Source organism: Sceloporus occidentalis, unplaced genomic scaffold (genome assembly GCF_023333645.1).
Source record: "Sceloporus occidentalis isolate IW3139 unplaced genomic scaffold, rSceOcc1.0.p SCAF_7, whole genome shotgun sequence".
Taxonomy (NCBI): Eukaryota; Metazoa; Chordata; class Lepidosauria; order Squamata; family Phrynosomatidae; genus Sceloporus; species Sceloporus occidentalis.
The window spans coordinates 2556925-2576438 of NW_028316987.1; the positions used below are offsets into that span (position 1 = coordinate 2556925).

A 19514-nucleotide genomic window follows, 5' to 3' on the forward strand; every position below is an offset into this window, starting at 1 on the left:
AAAGTGTCCAGAAGTCTGACACTGAATAAACTGAAGTTGACTCTTGCATGTATACCGATACTGGTGGTTGTCTGTTTGTCCTCTTTTGCTTTTCTTGCATTAGCTTTTCACTTCAAACTTCTGGCAAGAGCACTCGTTTGCCATACAATGGCAATGCAAGGGTGCCCTCTGTCATGCTGTCTCCTCTCCCTTCTTTCTTATCACATGAGCCCTGTTCTCATCACAATCACCTTATCAATGAAATTGGAGTTATACCAGTATTATAGCCATCACTGCATATCTTTGCAATTGTGCAACTGCCACCATTGTGCTTTCTTCCAGACGAGGGGGAAGGGAGACTGGGAGAGAAGAGGAGACACTGGCACCACATGATTTCCAATAAATAAATAAATATTGCAACTGTCCCAGCAGCAACATTTTGCACCTGAGAACTAGTGTGATTGTGAGCTCACTGATGGGTTTCTCTTATCAGTGAAAAGGGATGCCCTAACTGTGCTTTGAGGACATAGCAGCTATGGGTCAGAAGTGATGTTGTGCAATGAGTATCGCCAAAGCTGCATTTTTCTTGGTCTAATCTTGGTTTAAAAGCTGTGTGTAGTAATCTCCCATGAATGACCTCCATACTAAATGTACTACATATGGGATGCTTATCCAACCATACAAACCAATAACAATACATTGTTATTTTAATTAAAAGGATAATCACATTGTTATATACAGTATTATGGATGCAGACAGTGCAGCCAACAGGCTGTATGCAGCACCCCTGGCTATTGCATACTCCCTCAACATTTCATAGAATTGAGACATGTGTAGCCAAAGCAACATTGGAGTGTGGTCAAGTTATTAATGAAGAAGGAGACACATGTTAGGAGAGGTTGCCACAGTTTGCTTTTACTCGAGTCTACTGGGAAATGCAAAATTCCACTCTCTACTCTTCCACTTGCTGAGTGCAAGTGACCTTTGCACTGGAATTTGGTTTGCAAAAAGTGAAGTAAGATGAGGACAAAGCTGGGAGGAGGAGAGAGAAATTAGGACATTTTAAAAGCAGTTGAAAAAGTGGAATGACAGAAAATTAATTGGGACTGTTCCTGTTGAATCAGGAAGGTTGGAGGATGTGACTGATGTCACTTCACTGCTGCTTCCAGGAACCAGTTGCAATTTTCACAGTTTGGGGAAGTGATACAAGAAGGGCCCAGCTGCCATATTTTTTGGTGCTCTAAATGGATTTTTAGTGTGTAGTGTGGCTTATTACAATTTCCTTGGACACCCCAATCCAAGGAAGCTGTCTCTGTCCTAAACCTGTGTCTGATGGGCTGGATGAAGGCAAACAAATTGTAACTTAATCCAAGCATTACAGAAGTCCTTCTGGTCAGTTAAAAGGTAGACCAGGGAACAGGAATTCAGCCTATATTAGATGGAGTTACACTCCCCCTGAAGATGCAAGTTTGCAGTTAAGTCCTGAACTCAGCATTAAACCTGGAAGCCCAGGTTGCTGCAGTGGCCAGGAATACTCTTGCACATTTAAAGCTTTTGTGCTAACTGTGCCAGTTTCCTAAGATGCCAAATCTGGTACTGGAGATATATGGTTTAGTGACATCCTCTTTGCACTGCTGTAATGTGCCATTGCGTCATCATAAGTCAGAAATGACTTGAAGGCACACAACAGATGCAACATACTCTACTTGTGGCTGCTTTTGAAGACTGTTCTGAAACTTCAACTAATACAAAGAGCTGCAGCTAGTTACAGGCACCATGCTGCTCCACAGTTAAAACATCTCCATTGACTTATGGGGTTTGTTTCCAAGCACAGTTGCTGGCTGTGTGACACATAAAGCCCTATATGGCTCAGGTCTAGGGTCTCTGGCAGACCGTCTCTCTTATATGAGCTTGCCTGGCTCTTTTGATCATGAGGAGGGCCCTTCTTGCAGTCCTACCACTGTCTGAAACACATTTGGTGGGGACTTGGAAAAGGGCCCTCTTTATGGCTGCCCTGAGACACGGGAACTCCCTTCCCAGGGAGGCCAGAATGGCTCTTTCTCAGTTGCCCTTTTGTCAGCATGTAAAGTACTTTTTATTCCACCAGCCTTTTAAAATAGATGTTTTTAAATGAGCAGGCTATAGGTTCTGTATTGTTTAAAACTGAACTTTTTTTTAAATTGAATTTTTATCTTTTACATTGCATTTTATCTTTTTAAGTATAGGTTACAATTGCTGTAATTACTGTGAATACTTTAATTCTCTTTTAATGTTTACTTTTTGCATGTTTTCAGTTGTTTGTTGTTGTGTGCCTCCAAGTCATTTTGGACTTAAGGGTTTTCTTGGCAGGTTTCTTCAGAGGGGTTTTGCCATTGCCATCCTCAGGAGCTGAGAATGGGTGACTTGCCCAAGGCCACCCAGTGGGTTTTTATGCTCTAGGAGGGAATCCAATCCTGATTTACAGAGGCATAGTTGAATGCTGAAACCACTGCACCGTGCTGGCACTATTGTTCTTTCTTGAATTGTAAGCTGCCTTGAGTCACAATTTTGGTAGAAAGGTAGATGATGATGATGATGATGATGATGATGATGATGATGATACCCCTCCTATTAGTTACACCTTTCCTTTTCTGCCCCTTAACCCTTTGCCATCAGATCCAGGATGGGAAGAGAGGACTTCCACATTCAGTGATCTTGAGATGCTGAGAAAGAGAAAGAGGGAAAGTGAGAGACAAGAGTTTAGTCTGGCTTCCAGAGGCAGGGCCTGGTATTGCATAACCTTAGGCCTCCACCCTCCTTGCTGTTTTGGCATTGAGCCTGACCGTTGCTGAATGAAGCAGAAAGGAATTTCATTCACAAAATGGAGGCACAGGAACTAACTTCGTAGGTAGCGCAGAAGGAACAGAGGGAGGGTTCCAGGTTATAGAGCTTCCACTCTCTTCTCATAGGACAACTGACATCAGCACACGCAGGTTGGTAATCAGAGAGCCAAGCTTTGGCTCACAGCCCAGAGACATACTCTGCAGGAACCCTTAGAGAGGCTGCACGCAGGCTGCAAACAACATCATTCCCATCTAGGTTTGCCATATTCCAGTCCCTCATATCCAGGCATCTAATTTACTTATTAAGAAAATGGTCATCATTATGCATATTATTAATTAGTATCCTGATTATGCAAGTTCTATACATCAATCGTTGCACTTTTTCTACCATTATGTTTCAACCTCAGTACCAGTAACAAGCTAACAACTCCTTTCTTCTTTACCCCCCACCCCCTTCCCTGCTGGTGAGACAAATAGGAATAAGGTGCCAGTGCTACGCCTGTGTAGTAGCAACTGGAGCCTGCAAGGATCTAGGATTTTTCCAGGTTTTCCAGGACAAATGGCAACCCTATTCCCATCCCTGGTTTAGTGTCTATTATTGCTGATTGTTTATTTATATAACATCACAAATCTACACCATAAAATCAACATGCAACCTGTCCGTGGCATTATGGCGTACAATCTAAAAAGACATAAGATAAAATATACCGTAATTAGACTAATTACACTTGTGTGAAGGCTTTCATGGCTGGCATCCATAATTTTTTTGTGGGTTTTTCGGGCTATATGGCCATGTTCTAGAAGAGTTTCTTCCTGATGTTTCGCCAGCATCTGTGATGTTTCTCTGATGATGCCAGCCACAGATGATGGCGAAACGTCAGAAAGAAACTCTGCTAGAACATGGCCACATAGCCGGAAAAACCCACAAAAAACTATAGATGCCAGCCATGAAAGCCTTCGACTTTACATAAGTATTTTTCTTATTCAAGGTTTTTCCACAATTATGGAAGTCCTGTGCCCCTAACCCCAGTGAACATGGAGGGACAAGTATATTCCATTAGGACACAACTATGACCATAGAGATGGGAAGGATCAGAAAAAGTGTGTAGAAGGGAGTCCCTCTTCCCTTTCACTCACTACCCCCCACTCAATTATTTTCATAGGAATGGGTGCTTTATGTCTATTTGATACCGTGGAAAGGAAATATAAATATATTTCTTACTAATGTTGATGATTTCTTGTCTCTGTGTGTGTGTGTGTGTTGTTTTTTTAAAGTTTACGCTCCACATAAACTAGCAACACCAAAGTTCAGGAGATTATTACACTCCATTTGTTACAAATCAATTTAAAAATAAAATACAAGTAAATTCTGTTCGTCATAATTGCTTGAATACACTGCTTTTCACTATACCGTGATATAATTTGATGCCAGATCAAATTGTACATAGTCATATTTTGTGTTCCTAAAGCAACAGAGTGACTTTCAATCTGTAAAAAGCGCTAATGTTGCACTTTAATGTTACAAAATGTTTTTTTCCTTCCGTGGCTTCAAAATGTCCAGAAATTTTACATCTCTTTTTAAGCCACAGTAAAGTGTTTTGTACAGTCATTGCTCCATTCTGGGAATTGTAGTTTCGTGGGACATTTAGCCTTCTCTGTCAGAGAGAATTCTGGTGCAAAACAAACAAACAAACAAACAAACTAAAATCCCCCAGAATTCCATAACATTGAGCCAGGGCGGTTAAAGTGTTGAATGATGAAAGTGTTGCCCAAAAAACCCCATGCATTATTTTTGTCTTATTTATTTATTAAATTATAAATTATATTATTATTATATTATAAATAATTATCTATTATTTTCTAATGCCTTATTTAGTTATTAAATTATTATTATTATTATTATTATTATTTTATCATTATAATAATAAATAATTATCTATTATTTTCTAATGTCTTATTTATTTATTAAATTATAAATTATTATTATTATATTATAAATAATTATCTATTATTTTCTATTTTATTTATTAAATTATAAATTATTATAATATTATTTTCTAATGTCTTATTTATGTCTTATTTATTTGTTAAATTATAAATTATATTATTATAATATTATTATAATAAATAATTATCTATTATTTTCTAACGTCTTATTTATTTATTAAATTATAAATTTATTATTATTATTATAAATAATTATCTATTATTTTCTGTCTTGTTTATTTATTAAATTATAAATTATTATTATATTATTATTATTATAATAATAAATAATTATCTATTATTTTCTAATGTCTTATTTATTTATTAAATTATAAATTTATTATTATTATTATTATTATTATAATAAATAATTATCTATTATTTTCTGTCTTGTTTATTTATTAAATTATAAATTATTATTATAATATTATTATTATAATAAATAATTATCTATTTTCTAATGTCTTATTTATTTATTAAATTATAAATTTATTATTATTATTATTATTATTATTATAAATAATTATGTATTATTTCCTAATGTCTGCCTATTACTCTGCTCTCCACAATTGTAATTCTTCTGGCTGAGAACTCTAATCAATGCCTTCCCTTAAACTGCAAATCCCAGAATGCAACAGGAGGCAGCAAAAATAGCAGTCAAAGTGGGACAGCAGCACTATAAGAATCTCCTCAGAAGCTGGGAATTAAGGACAAGTGCAACAAGTAAAGCGGAACCTTGCATTGGCTGGAGTCTGTTTCTACCCGGAATGTTTTCGGAGGAGGACCTCTAGGGGGAGTGACGCGGCGACGGACCCCTGGCGTCTCTAATGGGGGATAGTGGGCCATGCCCTTGCCCTTACTTCCGCCCTAAAAGAAAATGGAGGCGGGCAGCACGGGTTCCGGGCGGCAGCGGCGGCGCGGTGCGCTGCGGCTGTTGATGCGGGTCGGGTCGGTGCTGCTCACCCGTTTCCCTTTCTGGCACTGCCTCAGCAGCCTCCTCCTCAACGCAGAGCGCGCCGAGGCCCGGAGGTGAGAGGGAGCAGAGCCTGCGATGGTGGCGGAGGGCGCCTCTGAGCATGTGCAGAAAGCTTCTCCCCAAACACTCCCACTCTGGTTCTTTTCAGGGGAAAGGAGCCAGTGTAGGGGAGTGGTTGGACTATGGGACTGCGGAAAGAATCTGGTTTGACACCGCTTTGACTGCCCTGGCTCAATGCTAGGGGATTCTGGGAACTGTAGTTTTGTGAGATACGTAGCCTCCTCTGGCTCTGCCAGAGAGCTCTAAGGTCACAATAAACTACAGTTCCCTGGATTCACTGGCACTGAGCCAGGGGCAGTTAAAGCGGTCTCAAAACGGATTATTTTCTGCAGTGTGTTTTGGGCCTGCATTCTTCTATGCCACTTTTTCTGATCTGGCCTCCTCCTGTTGCATTCTGGGGTTTGTAGTTCAGTGAGGCCCAAGAGCTCTTTGGCTGAGAATTCTGAATGCGCCTCTAAACTGCAAATCCCAGGACGGCTGCAGGTGTTTTGTGCTACAACTCCCATCATGCCTGGCCTTTGGTCTTGTTGGGTAGAGTTTTATGGTAGCTGAAAGGGAAAATGTCTGGAGCACCAAATGTTTTCCTCCTCTGCTCTGTGACTGTTTTCCCTTTCTGTGGCTTGATATTGGGTCTCCGGTGCTTTTAAAACGTTGAATTCGGAACTCAAGACAATACTTTTTCATCCCCTACAATTAAGAGCCCATACAGACAGGCCAAAATAAAGCTGCTTTGGGTCACTTTGGAAGTGTGCTGTTTAAATGATGCATGTGTCCTAAGAGGCCAGAAGCCGTGCCAAAGCATCATTTAAACAGCATGCCTCCAAAGTGACCCAAAGCAGCTTTATTTTGGCCTTTCTGTATGGGCCCTAACTCTGTATCCAGGCAGGATGACAGATTTTGAGAAGCAGGCACATTAAAAAATGAAACACACACCAAAAAAGCAAGCCCATCTCTTTTTATGCTGTGATAATTTTTCTGAGTAACCTTGTAGATTAACTTTCTGCATTTATTTCATTGCCCAGGAAACCAGATATCCAGGTCCCATTTCTCTACTTTGACATGGGTGCTGCAGTTCTGTGTGCCAGTTTCATGTCCTTTGGGGTGAAACGACGGTGGTTTGCCCTGGGGGCAGCCTTACAGTTGGCCATCAGCACATATGCGGCATATATTGGAGGCTACGCTCACTACGGAGATTGGCTGAAGGTGAGAACATGCTGGCCTTACTGGTCCTCAAAGCCTGTCATAGGCCTGTACTAGAAAAGGAAGTAGTTGTAGCAGCGTGGCAGAACATACATGCCAAATGCCTCAGGTTTCATCCCCAGCATTTCCATTGTTTTAAAAAAGGAACTGGGAGCAGTTGATGGGAAAGACTTCTGCTTGAGACTGAACAGCTGCTGCCTGTCTGAGTAGGATTTCAGGCTTGTGGGATACCCTTTTCGTAACTAAAACATTTATATGCCCCAATGGCACAAAGTCTTAAAGCGCACAGTAAAAGAATTCTGATCACAGGACGTTGTCTTGAGTATTGGAACTGAATTCAATACATTCCTTCTACATGTAAATCTATGTCTGATTTCCCCAAGCTCTATTCATTTCAGCAATATAATCTAAACCAGGAATCGGTTGGGTGTGAGTGTTGTCTGACTGCTGCTGCTGCTAAATGAAAGCCAAAAATTCTTGCCAGTCAGATACTACTAATCCAGGTGATAGAGCCTTTCTTTGTCCTGGAGCACATCCCTGACCTCTCTCTAGATACCTTGATTTTACTAGTAGTGACATTTGCATCCTAGGTTCTGACTCGGTTTAACCTGACCCATTCTGGTAGTTGATCATGTCCAGACATACAGATCTGTTTCCTCAATAAGTTAAGACCTCCATTAACCTTGTGCTGCCTGTTCTAGCCTCACAGCACTACTTTCCTATTCCACATGTTAAGGTTAACTCAAGAAGTCTCCTGTCCCCATTGTGTCCAAATCATGGTTTAACATCTTGACCTATTCTGAACTTGGTGATCATTGTTTTACAATTCAGATGTAATGGGAAATGATGGTTAATGGAAAACAGCAATTAATGAAAGAGTTCTTAGACTAATCTAAGTGCTGGGGAGAAAAGGAACAGTGTACAAATGGAGTGTTTGCACATAAGGCTTGTGCCAAATAAGTTGTGTTTTGTATGCCTGAACTGTGCCACTAGCTTTCATGTATTAAAAGCAGTGACAAAGTAGAATAGAGAAATGTTCTTTCTTCATAGCAGCGATGTTGGTGTGAAAAATGAAGAATTGGTCACTGGAGAACATGGATGTGCTAGAAGCCAAGACTTTAATTGCATTTGCTAATCTGAATTGGAATAGATCCACTGAATCAATTTCATGTAAATCTTATTGGTTCAATGCATTCACACCAACTAGGAATTTAGATCCCAATGTTAACCATCCATATAATGTAAAATACCAGCTTTCCTGGGTTTAATGTATTCAATACAATTTGTTTACTTCTCATTATTTTTTTCTTTCTGTTTTGTGGCCCTCATACAGGTTAGGATGTATTCACGAACAATAGCCATAATTGGTGGTCTCTTGGTCTTGGCAAGTGGTGCTGGAGAGATCTACCGCCAGAAACCCCGAAACAGATCACTACAGTCCACTGGGCAGGTTTTCATTGGCATCTACCTCATTTGTGTGGTACGTTCTGTTAAGATTCCCAAATGGTCCTTGTTGTATTTCCACCAACAAGGCTGGCTGCTACTGGAGCTTTAAAAAAACAGCACTGAGTCTGGTTGTGGGTATGCTGGTTTGATTGGAAGACCAGAAATCAATTGGATGAAACTCTCAAAGAAACATGCAAAGAAAATACACTGGTTCAAGGAAGAGGAGCCTGTGGCCCTCTGGATATTTTGAATTTCATCTTCCAGAAGTCCTAGCCAGGATAGTATTGGATGATGGGAATTGCAGTATGAAACATCAAGAAGGGCAAGGTTTTCTCTCCCCTTTGAATAATTTAAAACAGATTATTTTATTCATCTATTGGGGTTCTGTGCCCTCTTCCTGGTCTTCAAGTTTACGCGATTACTCATGAATGTACAGTTGGCCCTCCATATTCGCGGTCTTGAGATTTGCGGTTTTGATTATTCGCGATCTCATTGTGAGCCCCACCCACCTCCTTCCTTTTTTTGGGACTCAGTTGAGTCCCAAGCATGGGAGAAAGTGGGCGGAGCTGGCATGCACGTTGCCCAGGCCAGTGCACGCGCCTGCTCCACCCACTTTCTCCTTTTCCCTGCGAGCAGCTGGTCAGAGGGAAAAGAGAAGGGGATGTGCGTGCTGGCCGGAGCGGCCTTGCTCATGACAAGGCAAGGCCGCTCCGGCTGGCTGAAAGATGCTCCTGCCAGAAGAAGGCCACGCTGGCCAGTGCAAGGCTTTCCTTAGCCGGAGTAGCTTTTTTCAGGCTGGCGCAGCCTTGCCTCGGCAAGATCAATGCCGTGGTGGCCGGGAGAATAGCTGTGCCAGTAAGAGAAAAGCTGAGCCAACCGGAGGAAGACCTTTTTGGCCAATGCAAAGCCTTCCTTAGGTCGGCACGGCCTTCCTCCTGCTGGCACAGCCGTTCTCCCAGCTAGCACGGCCTTGCTTCTGCTGAGGCAAGGGCTCGCCGGCATGAAAAAGGCCGTGCTGGCAGAGGCCTTGCCTCCATAAGGAAAAGAGGGAGGGAGGGGGAATACTCAAAGTTCCTATTGTCCCCAGTGGGAGCGCACCATTGGGGACAATGGGAACTTGAATATTCGCGAAATTTCGAATTTGCGGGGGGTCCCCAGAATGGAACCCCCACAAATTCGGAGAGATGACTGTACTAATTGCAGACAGCTTCTTTTGCCATTGTATTTGCTTCTCTTCGATACCAGTAAGTTGTCCAGTTATATAGAGCTTAGCTGTAGAGCAAAGGAACATCCCAGGTTTAGCAGCAACATTCATTTTCTCCCTTTCTCCCCCTACTGTGTTGAGCAGAGGTCTTCACTTAACACTTCTTGATCCGAACAGGTTGTGGTACCTTCACTGGGATGACTTGGCTTTTAAAAATAAAGCTTGGTGCCAGTATCTGTATTCATTTGGTACTGGCTGGTCAGCTTGCTAGACCCTGTGATAGGACTGTCTTATGGTCTCCATAATTCAGAAACGACTTTAAAGCATGGGAGAACAACAACTTGGCTCTTCACTTTTAATGCATTGTGTAGTCCTGTCTTTTTACTGTGTTTTAAACAATTGTAATTTAGTGGTTTTAATAGTATTGTTGATTTAATGCCCTTTTTAAAAGCCTTCTGTTTCAAACATGTATTAGCTGTAGTTTGTTTTTTAAATTTGATGTGAGCCATCTTGTGTTCCATACTGGGAGAAATGTGGGAAATCAGTGGAATAAGCTCCACTCTTTTGCATCTACCTTTTCATGTGTCTTCCTTTCTTTTCAGGCCTACTCCCTTCAGCACAGCAAGGAAGACCGCCAGGCCTATCTCAGCGGCATCCCTGGTGGGGAAATTGCCTTGCAGCTTCTCTTTGTGCTTTATGGTGTCCTTGCGCTCTCTTTCCTCTCTGGCTACTACATCACCACAGCTGCCCAGATCCTGTCAGTCATTCTCCCTCTTGTCATTCTCTTCATCGACGGCAACTTGGGTTATTGGCATGATTCCCGACGAGTGGAATTCTGGAACCAAATGAAGCTGATTGGACAGAACGTTGGGATCTTTGGGGCCTCCATAATTTTGGCCACAGATGGTTGAGAATAGAAACTGTGAGACTTGATTGATTTAGGGTTTTGGAAGAAGAGAATTTCAGGGAAGGAACTTGGATATATATATATTTTTAAATGGCTTATTTATTTATTTTTCCTGGTTTTTTTTACCACTTAAAAATTCTTAGTCACTTCCCATTGGCAGCTAAATGAACTAGTGGGTTTCTTCAAAAACCTGTGTAACTCCAATATACTCATTCTCTCTTGCTCTCTTTTTTTGTTTTTAAATTATCACAGGCAGTTCTGCCAGCCTCCTGCTTCTCAGCCACATAGAGAGCAAATTGTTTAAAGGACTAGATTACATTGATAAAGGTTTAGGGCTTTGGCCTCCTGCAGATGGGAAAAAGTGAATGTATGCTTCCCATCCATTCATTATATAAAAGATCACTGGACAAAAGTAACTGGCACTGCTGTTGCCTAGTGTGCTGCTGTGGTAAAACCACCAATGTAGGTTAGATAGCCAAAGACACAGAGGTCTGACTAGAGATATAAAATTTACAATTATGAAGCCATGGGAAAAGATGTGTTTTTTGGCGGGGGAAAAATGGAGATTTTTGGGAAAATGTAAAAATTGCAATATTAACATCCCCTTTGCAGATTGAAAGTAATTTTTCCTGCTTGGAACATAAAATTCTTTATATATGACTTTGGCATAACATTGTCATGCTTCATGTATAATAAAACACTGAATTTTTTTTTTAAAAAAATACTTTTTACTACAAATGGAACTATAACTTCTTGAACTGCAAGGAACAGCTGAACTGTATAGAAACTCTTTGGTTTTTTCAAGTTTGAGGAGCAGTTCCTCCCCCAAAAAATTCAGTGCCCACCCAAACCCCAAACAAATCAGAAAAAAGCATCAACATTGATAAAATAGAGAAAATTATTTTGTTTCCACTAGTTTATGATAGTATCAAACAGACATAATGCACTATTTCCATAAAAAAAAGATAGAGAGAAAAAGAAACCAGGAATTGTAATGCTATTGTACATAGTCTTACATAAAAGTCTTCTTCCCAAGTAGTTTTTAGAAATGATTTTGGGAACAGTTTGTCTTAACCATTTTATTTATTACTCTGAAAGAAGTATTGAATTTTTTTACAATCTTCTTGGGCATTCCATCTCAGACCTCAGAACAGTATCCTTGAACAAAAACTACAAAGGAAGATTGGAAAGAGAAATAGCAGAATTGGAATATAACAACAAGCTCCATCAACAGAGTGTGAGCAGAGAAAATGGTTTCCGGGCACATTACACACACTAGTTAACTCCCAGCCTCATGAGGGCTCTTTTGGCCAGTTTATCACATATCCTTTCTGGTTCCCAGCCAGCAGCATGCTACACTCATCTCCATAGCCACAAGTTTTGCAGTTCTGTTCCTGTTCTCGCACACAGCCTGCTAATATAGATCTGTTCCTGGACCTTCCACTCCATGCATCTGAGGAAGTAGACTCAAGTGTATGAAAGCTCTTGCTACCAGCTTCTTTCTTTCAGTTAGACTCAAAGGTGCTACAAGATCCCTTTGCATACTTTATATGTGAAGGACCAAGATCCATGGCTCTTTGTATCCACTGATTCAACCATCCACAGCTTGAAAATATTTCCCTCTACCAAATTCAAGAAGCAAATCTTGATTTTGCCATTTTATATCAGGGACACAATTTTACTACCCTACTGCATACAATGAGGCTTGAGCATCCACTGATTTGGGTATCTAGTGTCCTGGAACCAAATCTCAGCACATTCCAAGAGCCCACTGTATATGGCAAATAATTTGGCCTTGTGATGGGGCTTTACAGCTAGAGATGCTTGAGATAACAACAGAGAAATAGCCTTCAAGGCATTTTTCCATCTACAGCCCATTCATGGACTCTGTCAGGCAGAGAACTCATATTTCCAATTTGTTTTTCTGCAAAACCAAGTCCTTTCTAGTTGGTAAAACAATGCTTGGTGCATTATTATTTCTTAGCTCAAATTTCAGTCATCCCTCCATATCCACAGATTCTGCATCCATGGATTCAACCACCCATGGCTTGAAAATAAAATTCAAAAAGCAAATCTTGGGTCAGGGGTTTCCCAGCAGACAATGAGCACTAATCAAGCAGACATTAATCCTCTTGTGCAGACCCTCACACCCTGAGGACTGCCATTAGCAACAAACAGTATACATGCAAATCACTCTTGCCTTTCTAGGTCACACAATACATATAGCCAAGTCCTTTCCAGGCAAACATTCTCTGAAGATGCCAGCCACAGATGCTGGTGAAAGGTCAGGAAGAAACTCTGCTAGAACATGGCCACATAGCCTGAAAACCCCACAAAAAACCACCAACTATGTAGTTGATGATGCTCTGAATGGGTCAACACAGGGACCTGTTTTGCAGCAATCTGCTGCCTTCTGTATTTTTCATTTGGGGAAAAATACGTTAATGTGTTGTTACTGTCTTTTCTTTTTCACCATGGCTTAACGCATTCATAGAAGAACGGCCCAGTGGCATCACTTCAGGTGTGCCATCTAAAGCCAGCAATGCATTCCTGTCTGCTTTATGCTGCTAAGCATGGCCCTTGGAGTGCAGTGCGGTGGCCGAGAACTGACACCAGGTGGCTCCCTCCTCTCATCTTCAGCTGTTTTTCAAACTCAATTTATGTCTAGACAATGAGGAAATTGAAATAGTTAAAGAATTCCCATATCTAGGATCAAACACTGACCAGAATGGAGACTGCAGTTAAGAAATAAGAAGAAGACTAGGAATGGGAAGGGCAGCTATGAAAGAACTTGAAAAAATACAGAAGAGCAAATACATACAAATCTGCACAAAAGTCAGGATTATTCAGGTTATTGTATTCCCAATTGCAATGTATGGATGTGAGAGCTGGACAGTGAAGGAAGCAGACACAAAGAAAATAAACTCATTTGAGATGTGGTGCCGGAGAAGAGTAGAATCCAAATTCTACTTAAGTGCTGTGTAAGGGGACGGCCCTTATTTTGTATAAGTGCAAATATGTGCATGTCTTCAACATGCTCCAAAAGATTAAGCATTATCAGAGCATGCCTAAGAGAGAATCATATTCCAGATAGTGGGTGCTGGTGCCACATCAAATGTCTTGCTTCAAACCAATGTGGAACAGACTTCAGGTAAGTGTGGCACCACTAGGTGGATCTCTTCAGACTTTCTCAAAAACCAATGAGTCTATAAAGAAGAAGGTGGTTTGTCACATAACTAGAACTTGAATTATTCATAACTTCATGCATTGGTCTTGAAGCAGAGGCTGGAGACGTAGGGGACAGAAGCTGAACAGACACCAGTTCTAGATTTTCTGCATCTGATGGGTTAGATGAAATTGCCAATGAGGACCACTCCACCACTATGCTTCTATGACTGATGTGTGACAAGGAGGGATACCCCTAGCATTCACTGAAAACCTGCAAAGCCACTTCTGAAGATCCAGGGGAAAAGGGCTGCTAGCTTGTAAGAGTTTTTTATTTGCCTGCTAAAGGAGGAAGCATAGAACTTAGGGAAAACTCCTTTTTGAACTACAAGTCTCAGAATTCCTTAGCCAGCAAAGTGAGCGGCCCTGCTGCCTTGGGTTTCTGGGAGCTGTAATTCAAAAACAACTTCTCTCTCTCTCTCTTTTTTTTAATAGATTTTATTTGTTAAAAAAGACAAAACAGCAACAACAGATACTAAACAGTAGACAAAACAAAATAAAACAAAATACAAAAAAAAAAAAAAAATCATTTAACAATAACCCATCTCTATTCCTTTACGTTCTAAACTAAATGCCAACAAATAACAATAGACATTTAAAATCCCTTCCCTTCCTCCAAGTTGAAGACAACTGATTACTATGAACTTTCTCTATTAGTCTTATCCCTTACTTTGTTACGTTAGTTCGAACATTTCCCTATTATAGTGTTACATGTTATATCAGAGTGTATCTATTATCATTTTTCATTATACATTTTTGTAAATTCTAAGATTGATACATTATATAATCAATATCACCTTCAAGTCATATTCTATTCAATGTTCGAACAACAACCACTTTTTTCTTTTTGTACACTCCTGCATCTTCTTAGTGTTATTGTTCCCCTTATGTAATCATCACTTTACCTTCTTGATATTACAGGTGACTCTTAAGTCAGTATTGTTGAACACTGCATTGTACTACATGAACAAACTATTTTCTTTTATGTTCCTAACATTTCCAGGTGCTGTGGCCAGCATTTCCATGTTGACTTGACAGGAGGTAAGGTTCTCCATTGCCCCTGCCATAGCTAGGAAGGAAACTTGCTTGCTGTGTGCCTTGAAGTCATTTCTGACTTAGGGTGACTCTAAGGTATTGTATCACAGGGTTTTCTTGGCAAGATTTAATCAGAGGGGATTTGCCTATGTCTTCCTCGAGGCTGAGAGCATGTGACTCACTCAAAGTCACCCAGTGGGTTTCCATGGCCGAGCAGGGATTCGAACCCTGGTCTCCCAGTGCCCTTATCCAACATTCAAATCACTACACCACACTGACTCTCTCAGCAAGGACACATTGGCTACCAATTCATGTTTTGGGTTAGTTAAAGAAAAGATTTCTACCAAGTAACAGATCACTCCCTTCATTTTACCAGATGTTCTGCATGTTTTGGGCCTCTGTAAGATTTTCTATTACATTAAATATATATATATCCAGGTGTGATTTAAGAATATGCTCACATTCCTCTGACTTAGGTTAAATTTCATCGATTGAATTCTCTTCATAAAACTGTCTGAATGTTGTGAAATTCATCTATCTCCTCTTAGGAATCAAACCAGCCTTAAGGAATAATATTGTCTTACCGCTTCCAGGTCTAGCATTTATTATGGTCTAGGTTTTCATGGTATCTCGCATTTTGTATTGCTCTAAATGAAATTGCTCTCCTGGTAAATGTCCAAAGCTTTCAAAAGGTGCAGTAACTTTGGTGCTTGATGTGAGTTGGGTGGAGGGAGTGAAAATGGGAGAAGCTTCTTTTTCTTCTTTTATTTCTGTTACTGCCGCAGAACAAATTGATGGTGTTACTAGTGTGGAAACAATGAGTAATCCAGGACAAAACCCAAGGCAGCATGTCCTCTGTGTCCAGAACAAAGCGGTCCTTTTTGAAAATGGCTGTTGAGGTAAGCAGTAGACAATGGCTCCTGCTGTATTCTGGCTAGCCCGACCTTGTGCCATCTTTCATTTCTGACAAGCCCCTTTCACTGTTTTTGTGTGACAGTTTGTGTGTGTGTGTGTTTATCATCCAGCTCCTCCTGCAGATTTTCTGTCTTGAGTACCAAATAACTTGGACACTATGCCCCTTGAAGTGAGGGAGACGAGATGCTATTTTGGCTTGGAAGGAAGAGGTTTTCAATGGCTGTCTGTATGCTGAGAGGGAAGAAATAATTTTTAGTCCTGCAGTATAGTGAGCAGTACCCTAGAGGTTTACCTGGCACCCCATAGGCACTACACAATTAATAATAATAATAATAATAATAATTTTATATTTTCCCACCTCTCCCTGCGGATCGAGGTGGGATCACAGCATAAAAAAAACACGTTACAACATATTAAATAAAATTACAATATCGCAATATCCCTACAATTACTAAAAACTAGCTTGTCATTTATTTTCCGTCTTATTATAGTCTTTCAGGGTTGTCATAATAGGTCAGGTGGGTAGGCCCGCTAGAAGAGATCTGTCTTAAGTGCTCTCTTGAAAGCTTCCAAGGTGGTAATAAGACGGATCTCTTCCAGTTGGGGGCCACGACCGTAAATGCCTTGTGGGAAATTGTTGTTAGTCTTGCTTTTGGATAGTCAAGTAAATTCTTCCCTGATGTTCTGAGAGTGCGGGGAGGATTGTGTAGGGAGAGGCGTTCCCTCAAGTAACTGAGGCCCAAGCCATGTGGGGCTTTAAAGGTGATAACCAACAGCTCTCCATCTCTACAGATTCAACCATACATGGCTCAAAAGTATCCCCCCCCCCCCCCAATTCTAAAAAGCAAATCATGATTTTGCCATTTTATTTAAGGGACACCACTTTGCTACACCATTGCATTTAATGGGACTTGAGTATCCATGGATTTTGGAGCCCACTGGGATCCTGGGACCAAATTCCAGCGGATACCAAAGGCCCACTGTATAGCACTATTGTTCTACTTCTCTCGCTTTTACGAACATCATCAATCCCAACGTTAGTGAAAATGGGACAGCTGGGATTCTGCTAATCAATCTTTCAAGGGCTGTAATTTTATTTGTAAGCTCTCTGAAGCGGTGGCAGCTTCCTCCTACTCCTCTGGAAATGGAAGGTGACTTTACTATCTACCGGATGCTCTTTGTGGGTTTTTCCCCTCTTTTAAACTTAACTACACATGCAGGTGAAATCTATGCATCATTAATTCAGATTAGGTCTCCTGTTGAACAGCTCCCCTGACAGTGTTTTGGACCTACAAAAATGACATTCATTCCTCTTTCCATCTCCCAGCTCCCAGTAAATGTATAGTACTTTAACTTGTTCCTGTTTCAGTACCAGCAAGGTACTTTTGTGCTTATTTCATCTTTTGCAAACAAGAACTAATAATTTCAAATTCACCATGAAATTTGGAGAGTTTTTCACCAATTTTCTGACATCTGAGACTTTTGTGCAAACAGTATATTTTGTGTAAAAACATTGTTTCTTGCTCAAATAAATTGGTAGGGAATAATGGGGGGGGGGCAATTGAGAAGAATTTTTCTTTAGTCAATGGTGCATCTTGATGTGTTGAGGACAAGAAAATTTGTGAGTCTTCATTACATTCCTTCTTGATACAGTTTCTTTTGGACCAGGGAGAGGGGAACAGAGATGGATTAAAACTATTTTAATATATTTATAATTACTTTGACCCTGGGCAAAAATTTCAGCATCCAGACCAAATTCAGCTTCAGAGAAATTATTGGGGCTAAATTCTACCAATGACTGGGACCAAAGGCAAGGAAAAACTGTCCAGGAACTGCCTGTATTTTGACCTAAGGGAAGGCATTTCAGTTTTTTAGAACAGATGAAAATGACTACAAAAGTTGGGAAATCATAAAACAAGTGCATCATAGAAAAGAGGATACTGCCTCTTTGAAAATCCCAAAAGTCAAAAATCCAGATTCAACTTCAGGACTTGAGATTCCTCAGCCCTGGAATTGAGGGGATGGGTGGGCTCTAGTTACATTTCACTTCTGCAGCACAATGTGATACCATATTCATGGCACCCACTGCATCCTGAAAATGCATTTGATTAGCTGAGAGGAATCAGGAGGAGAGTTGCAGTTGGCTCTTTTGATGAAATAAGCATGTACTTCAGTACTGGATCGATCTGGAGTGTTTAGTCTGCAAGGAACCTAGGTGGTGTATGTGTAGACGTTTGTGAAATAGGGAGTTGCTAGGATGGAAGAAACAGACTCTCTTGCTGCTAATCATGTCTGAGGAGGTTGTACTGCTCTTGGAAGGTATGCACATGCAACTGGGGATTGTGTGAAATACAGTGTGCCATATTATACAGAAGACACACATCTATTTGAAGAGCTGTACTGTCCAAGGGCTTTGTCCACACTGGGGAAAAATGCTGCACTCACACATAATAGGAAAACTGTATGCCAGATACCTTTCCTCCAGATTAACCCCTTTCTTAAATCAAAATAACATTATTTCCAATGCTCAAGCAGCCTTTAGGGATAATCACTCTACGAGCGACCATTGTCTGGTATTAGCTCACCTTGTGGAGAAATATTCAAGACCGTTGCATGGCAGTCTTCATGATGTTAGGCTACTTCTGGGGAGGATCCGCGGTTTTCAGCCCTTAACCTGACTTTGCTCCAAAGTAAGCAAAATCAAGGAAAGCCCCGGGATTCCCTAGAGTGCCTCTGGTTCATTTGGTCATGTGGATAGCTAGATCAGGTCCAGTTCAGCCAATCCAGTTATCCACATGCCAAGAACCAAACCATTGCTTTTGCTGTGTGTTGAGCAGTGCAGAGAGGGGTTGGATCCCTTGTAGAGCTACTGCTGACACTTCCTTGCCAGTCACACAGCTCCCTGCAAATGCCTGCCTGGCACACTACTGCTTCTGCTGAGGTCAGAATGGGGCACCCCAGTGAACAACAAGGAGGGGGCAGAACAACCTCCTTTTGTTGGTCACATGGTGAGGTGCCCCGTTCTGATTTCAGCAGAAGCACCAGTGCATAGGGCAGACTCTCACAGGGAGCTCTTGCCTGCGACGAAGCAGTAGCGGCATCAAGGGAAACAGGCCAGCAGGGCTGATGTGGTGTTAGCCTGGCTGTTCCATGTGCACAACAATGTGGCACCACTCCAGATCCAACCTAGTATGTCTGCTCACAGTTGTGGTCAGTCCAGGTCCATTCCAGGGCATAATGCTCCAGACTGACCCTGGATTAAGCCACTAGTGTAGAAACACCCAAGTTTGGTTTAAAGGCAGCATGGCTGTCAGCATCATGAGGGATGACAAGAGTAACTAGACCTGGCTGTTTCGTGCTCTGTGCCATCACTGACAGCATGTGCCAACAGAAGAGATTCTGCACTGCCTTAGGTTCCATGTCATGAGGAAAACAGGACATAAATAAATAAACTTTTGACCCATGAGCACAAATTTTGATCTGGACCCTCCGAACTCAAGGGCAACCCAGAAAAGGAACTGGTAGAAAATGGGAAATACTTTTCTGCTAAATACTAATTCCTCAGCTTCTCTGGGACCAGGGTGGTTGTGTGGATTACTTTACTTCTGTCTTTGAAGATGTCTTCTGCCATGGCAATGGCTTTTCAAGAGCTGCCTGCTTGACCCAAATCCAGTCTGAAGATCTAGAGGCATCAGAAGAAAGAAAGAACGAGCAAGAATGCAGAAGCCCTGAAGTTGCCTGTCAACATTACATGGAGCA

At 41.1% G+C, this 19514-nt stretch overlaps 1 protein-coding gene across 1 annotated transcript; it reads left to right on the top strand.

The window, feature by feature from the left end:
* The first annotated feature begins 5659 nt into the window (after positions 1–5659).
* Positions 5660–11296, top strand: LOC149309024 (transmembrane protein 101-like). The gene is made up of 4 exons (XM_089534056.1): positions 5660–5816; positions 6846–7026; positions 8357–8503; positions 10276–11296. Exons 1-4 carry the CDS (start codon positions 5665–5667, stop codon positions 10582–10584), a joined length of 789 nt encoding a protein of 262 aa, XP_089390182.1. The 5' UTR covers positions 5660–5664; the 3' UTR covers positions 10585–11296.
* The last annotated feature ends 8218 nt before the right edge of the window (positions 11297–19514 follow it).

Bases quoted from the DNA above. Each gene is read 5' to 3' on its own strand.
- LOC149309024 (XM_089534056.1), top strand. From the start codon at position 5,665: ATGGAGGCGGGCAGCACGGGTTCCGGGCGGCAGCGGCGGCGCGGTGCG. The intron at 5,817-6,845 runs GTGAGAGGGAGC...TTCATTGCCCAG, and splicing joins GAGCGCGCCGAGGCCCGGAG to GAAACCAGATATCCAGGTCC. The intron at 8,504-10,275 runs GTACGTTCTGTT...CTTTCTTTTCAG, and splicing joins GCATCTACCTCATTTGTGTG to GCCTACTCCCTTCAGCACAG.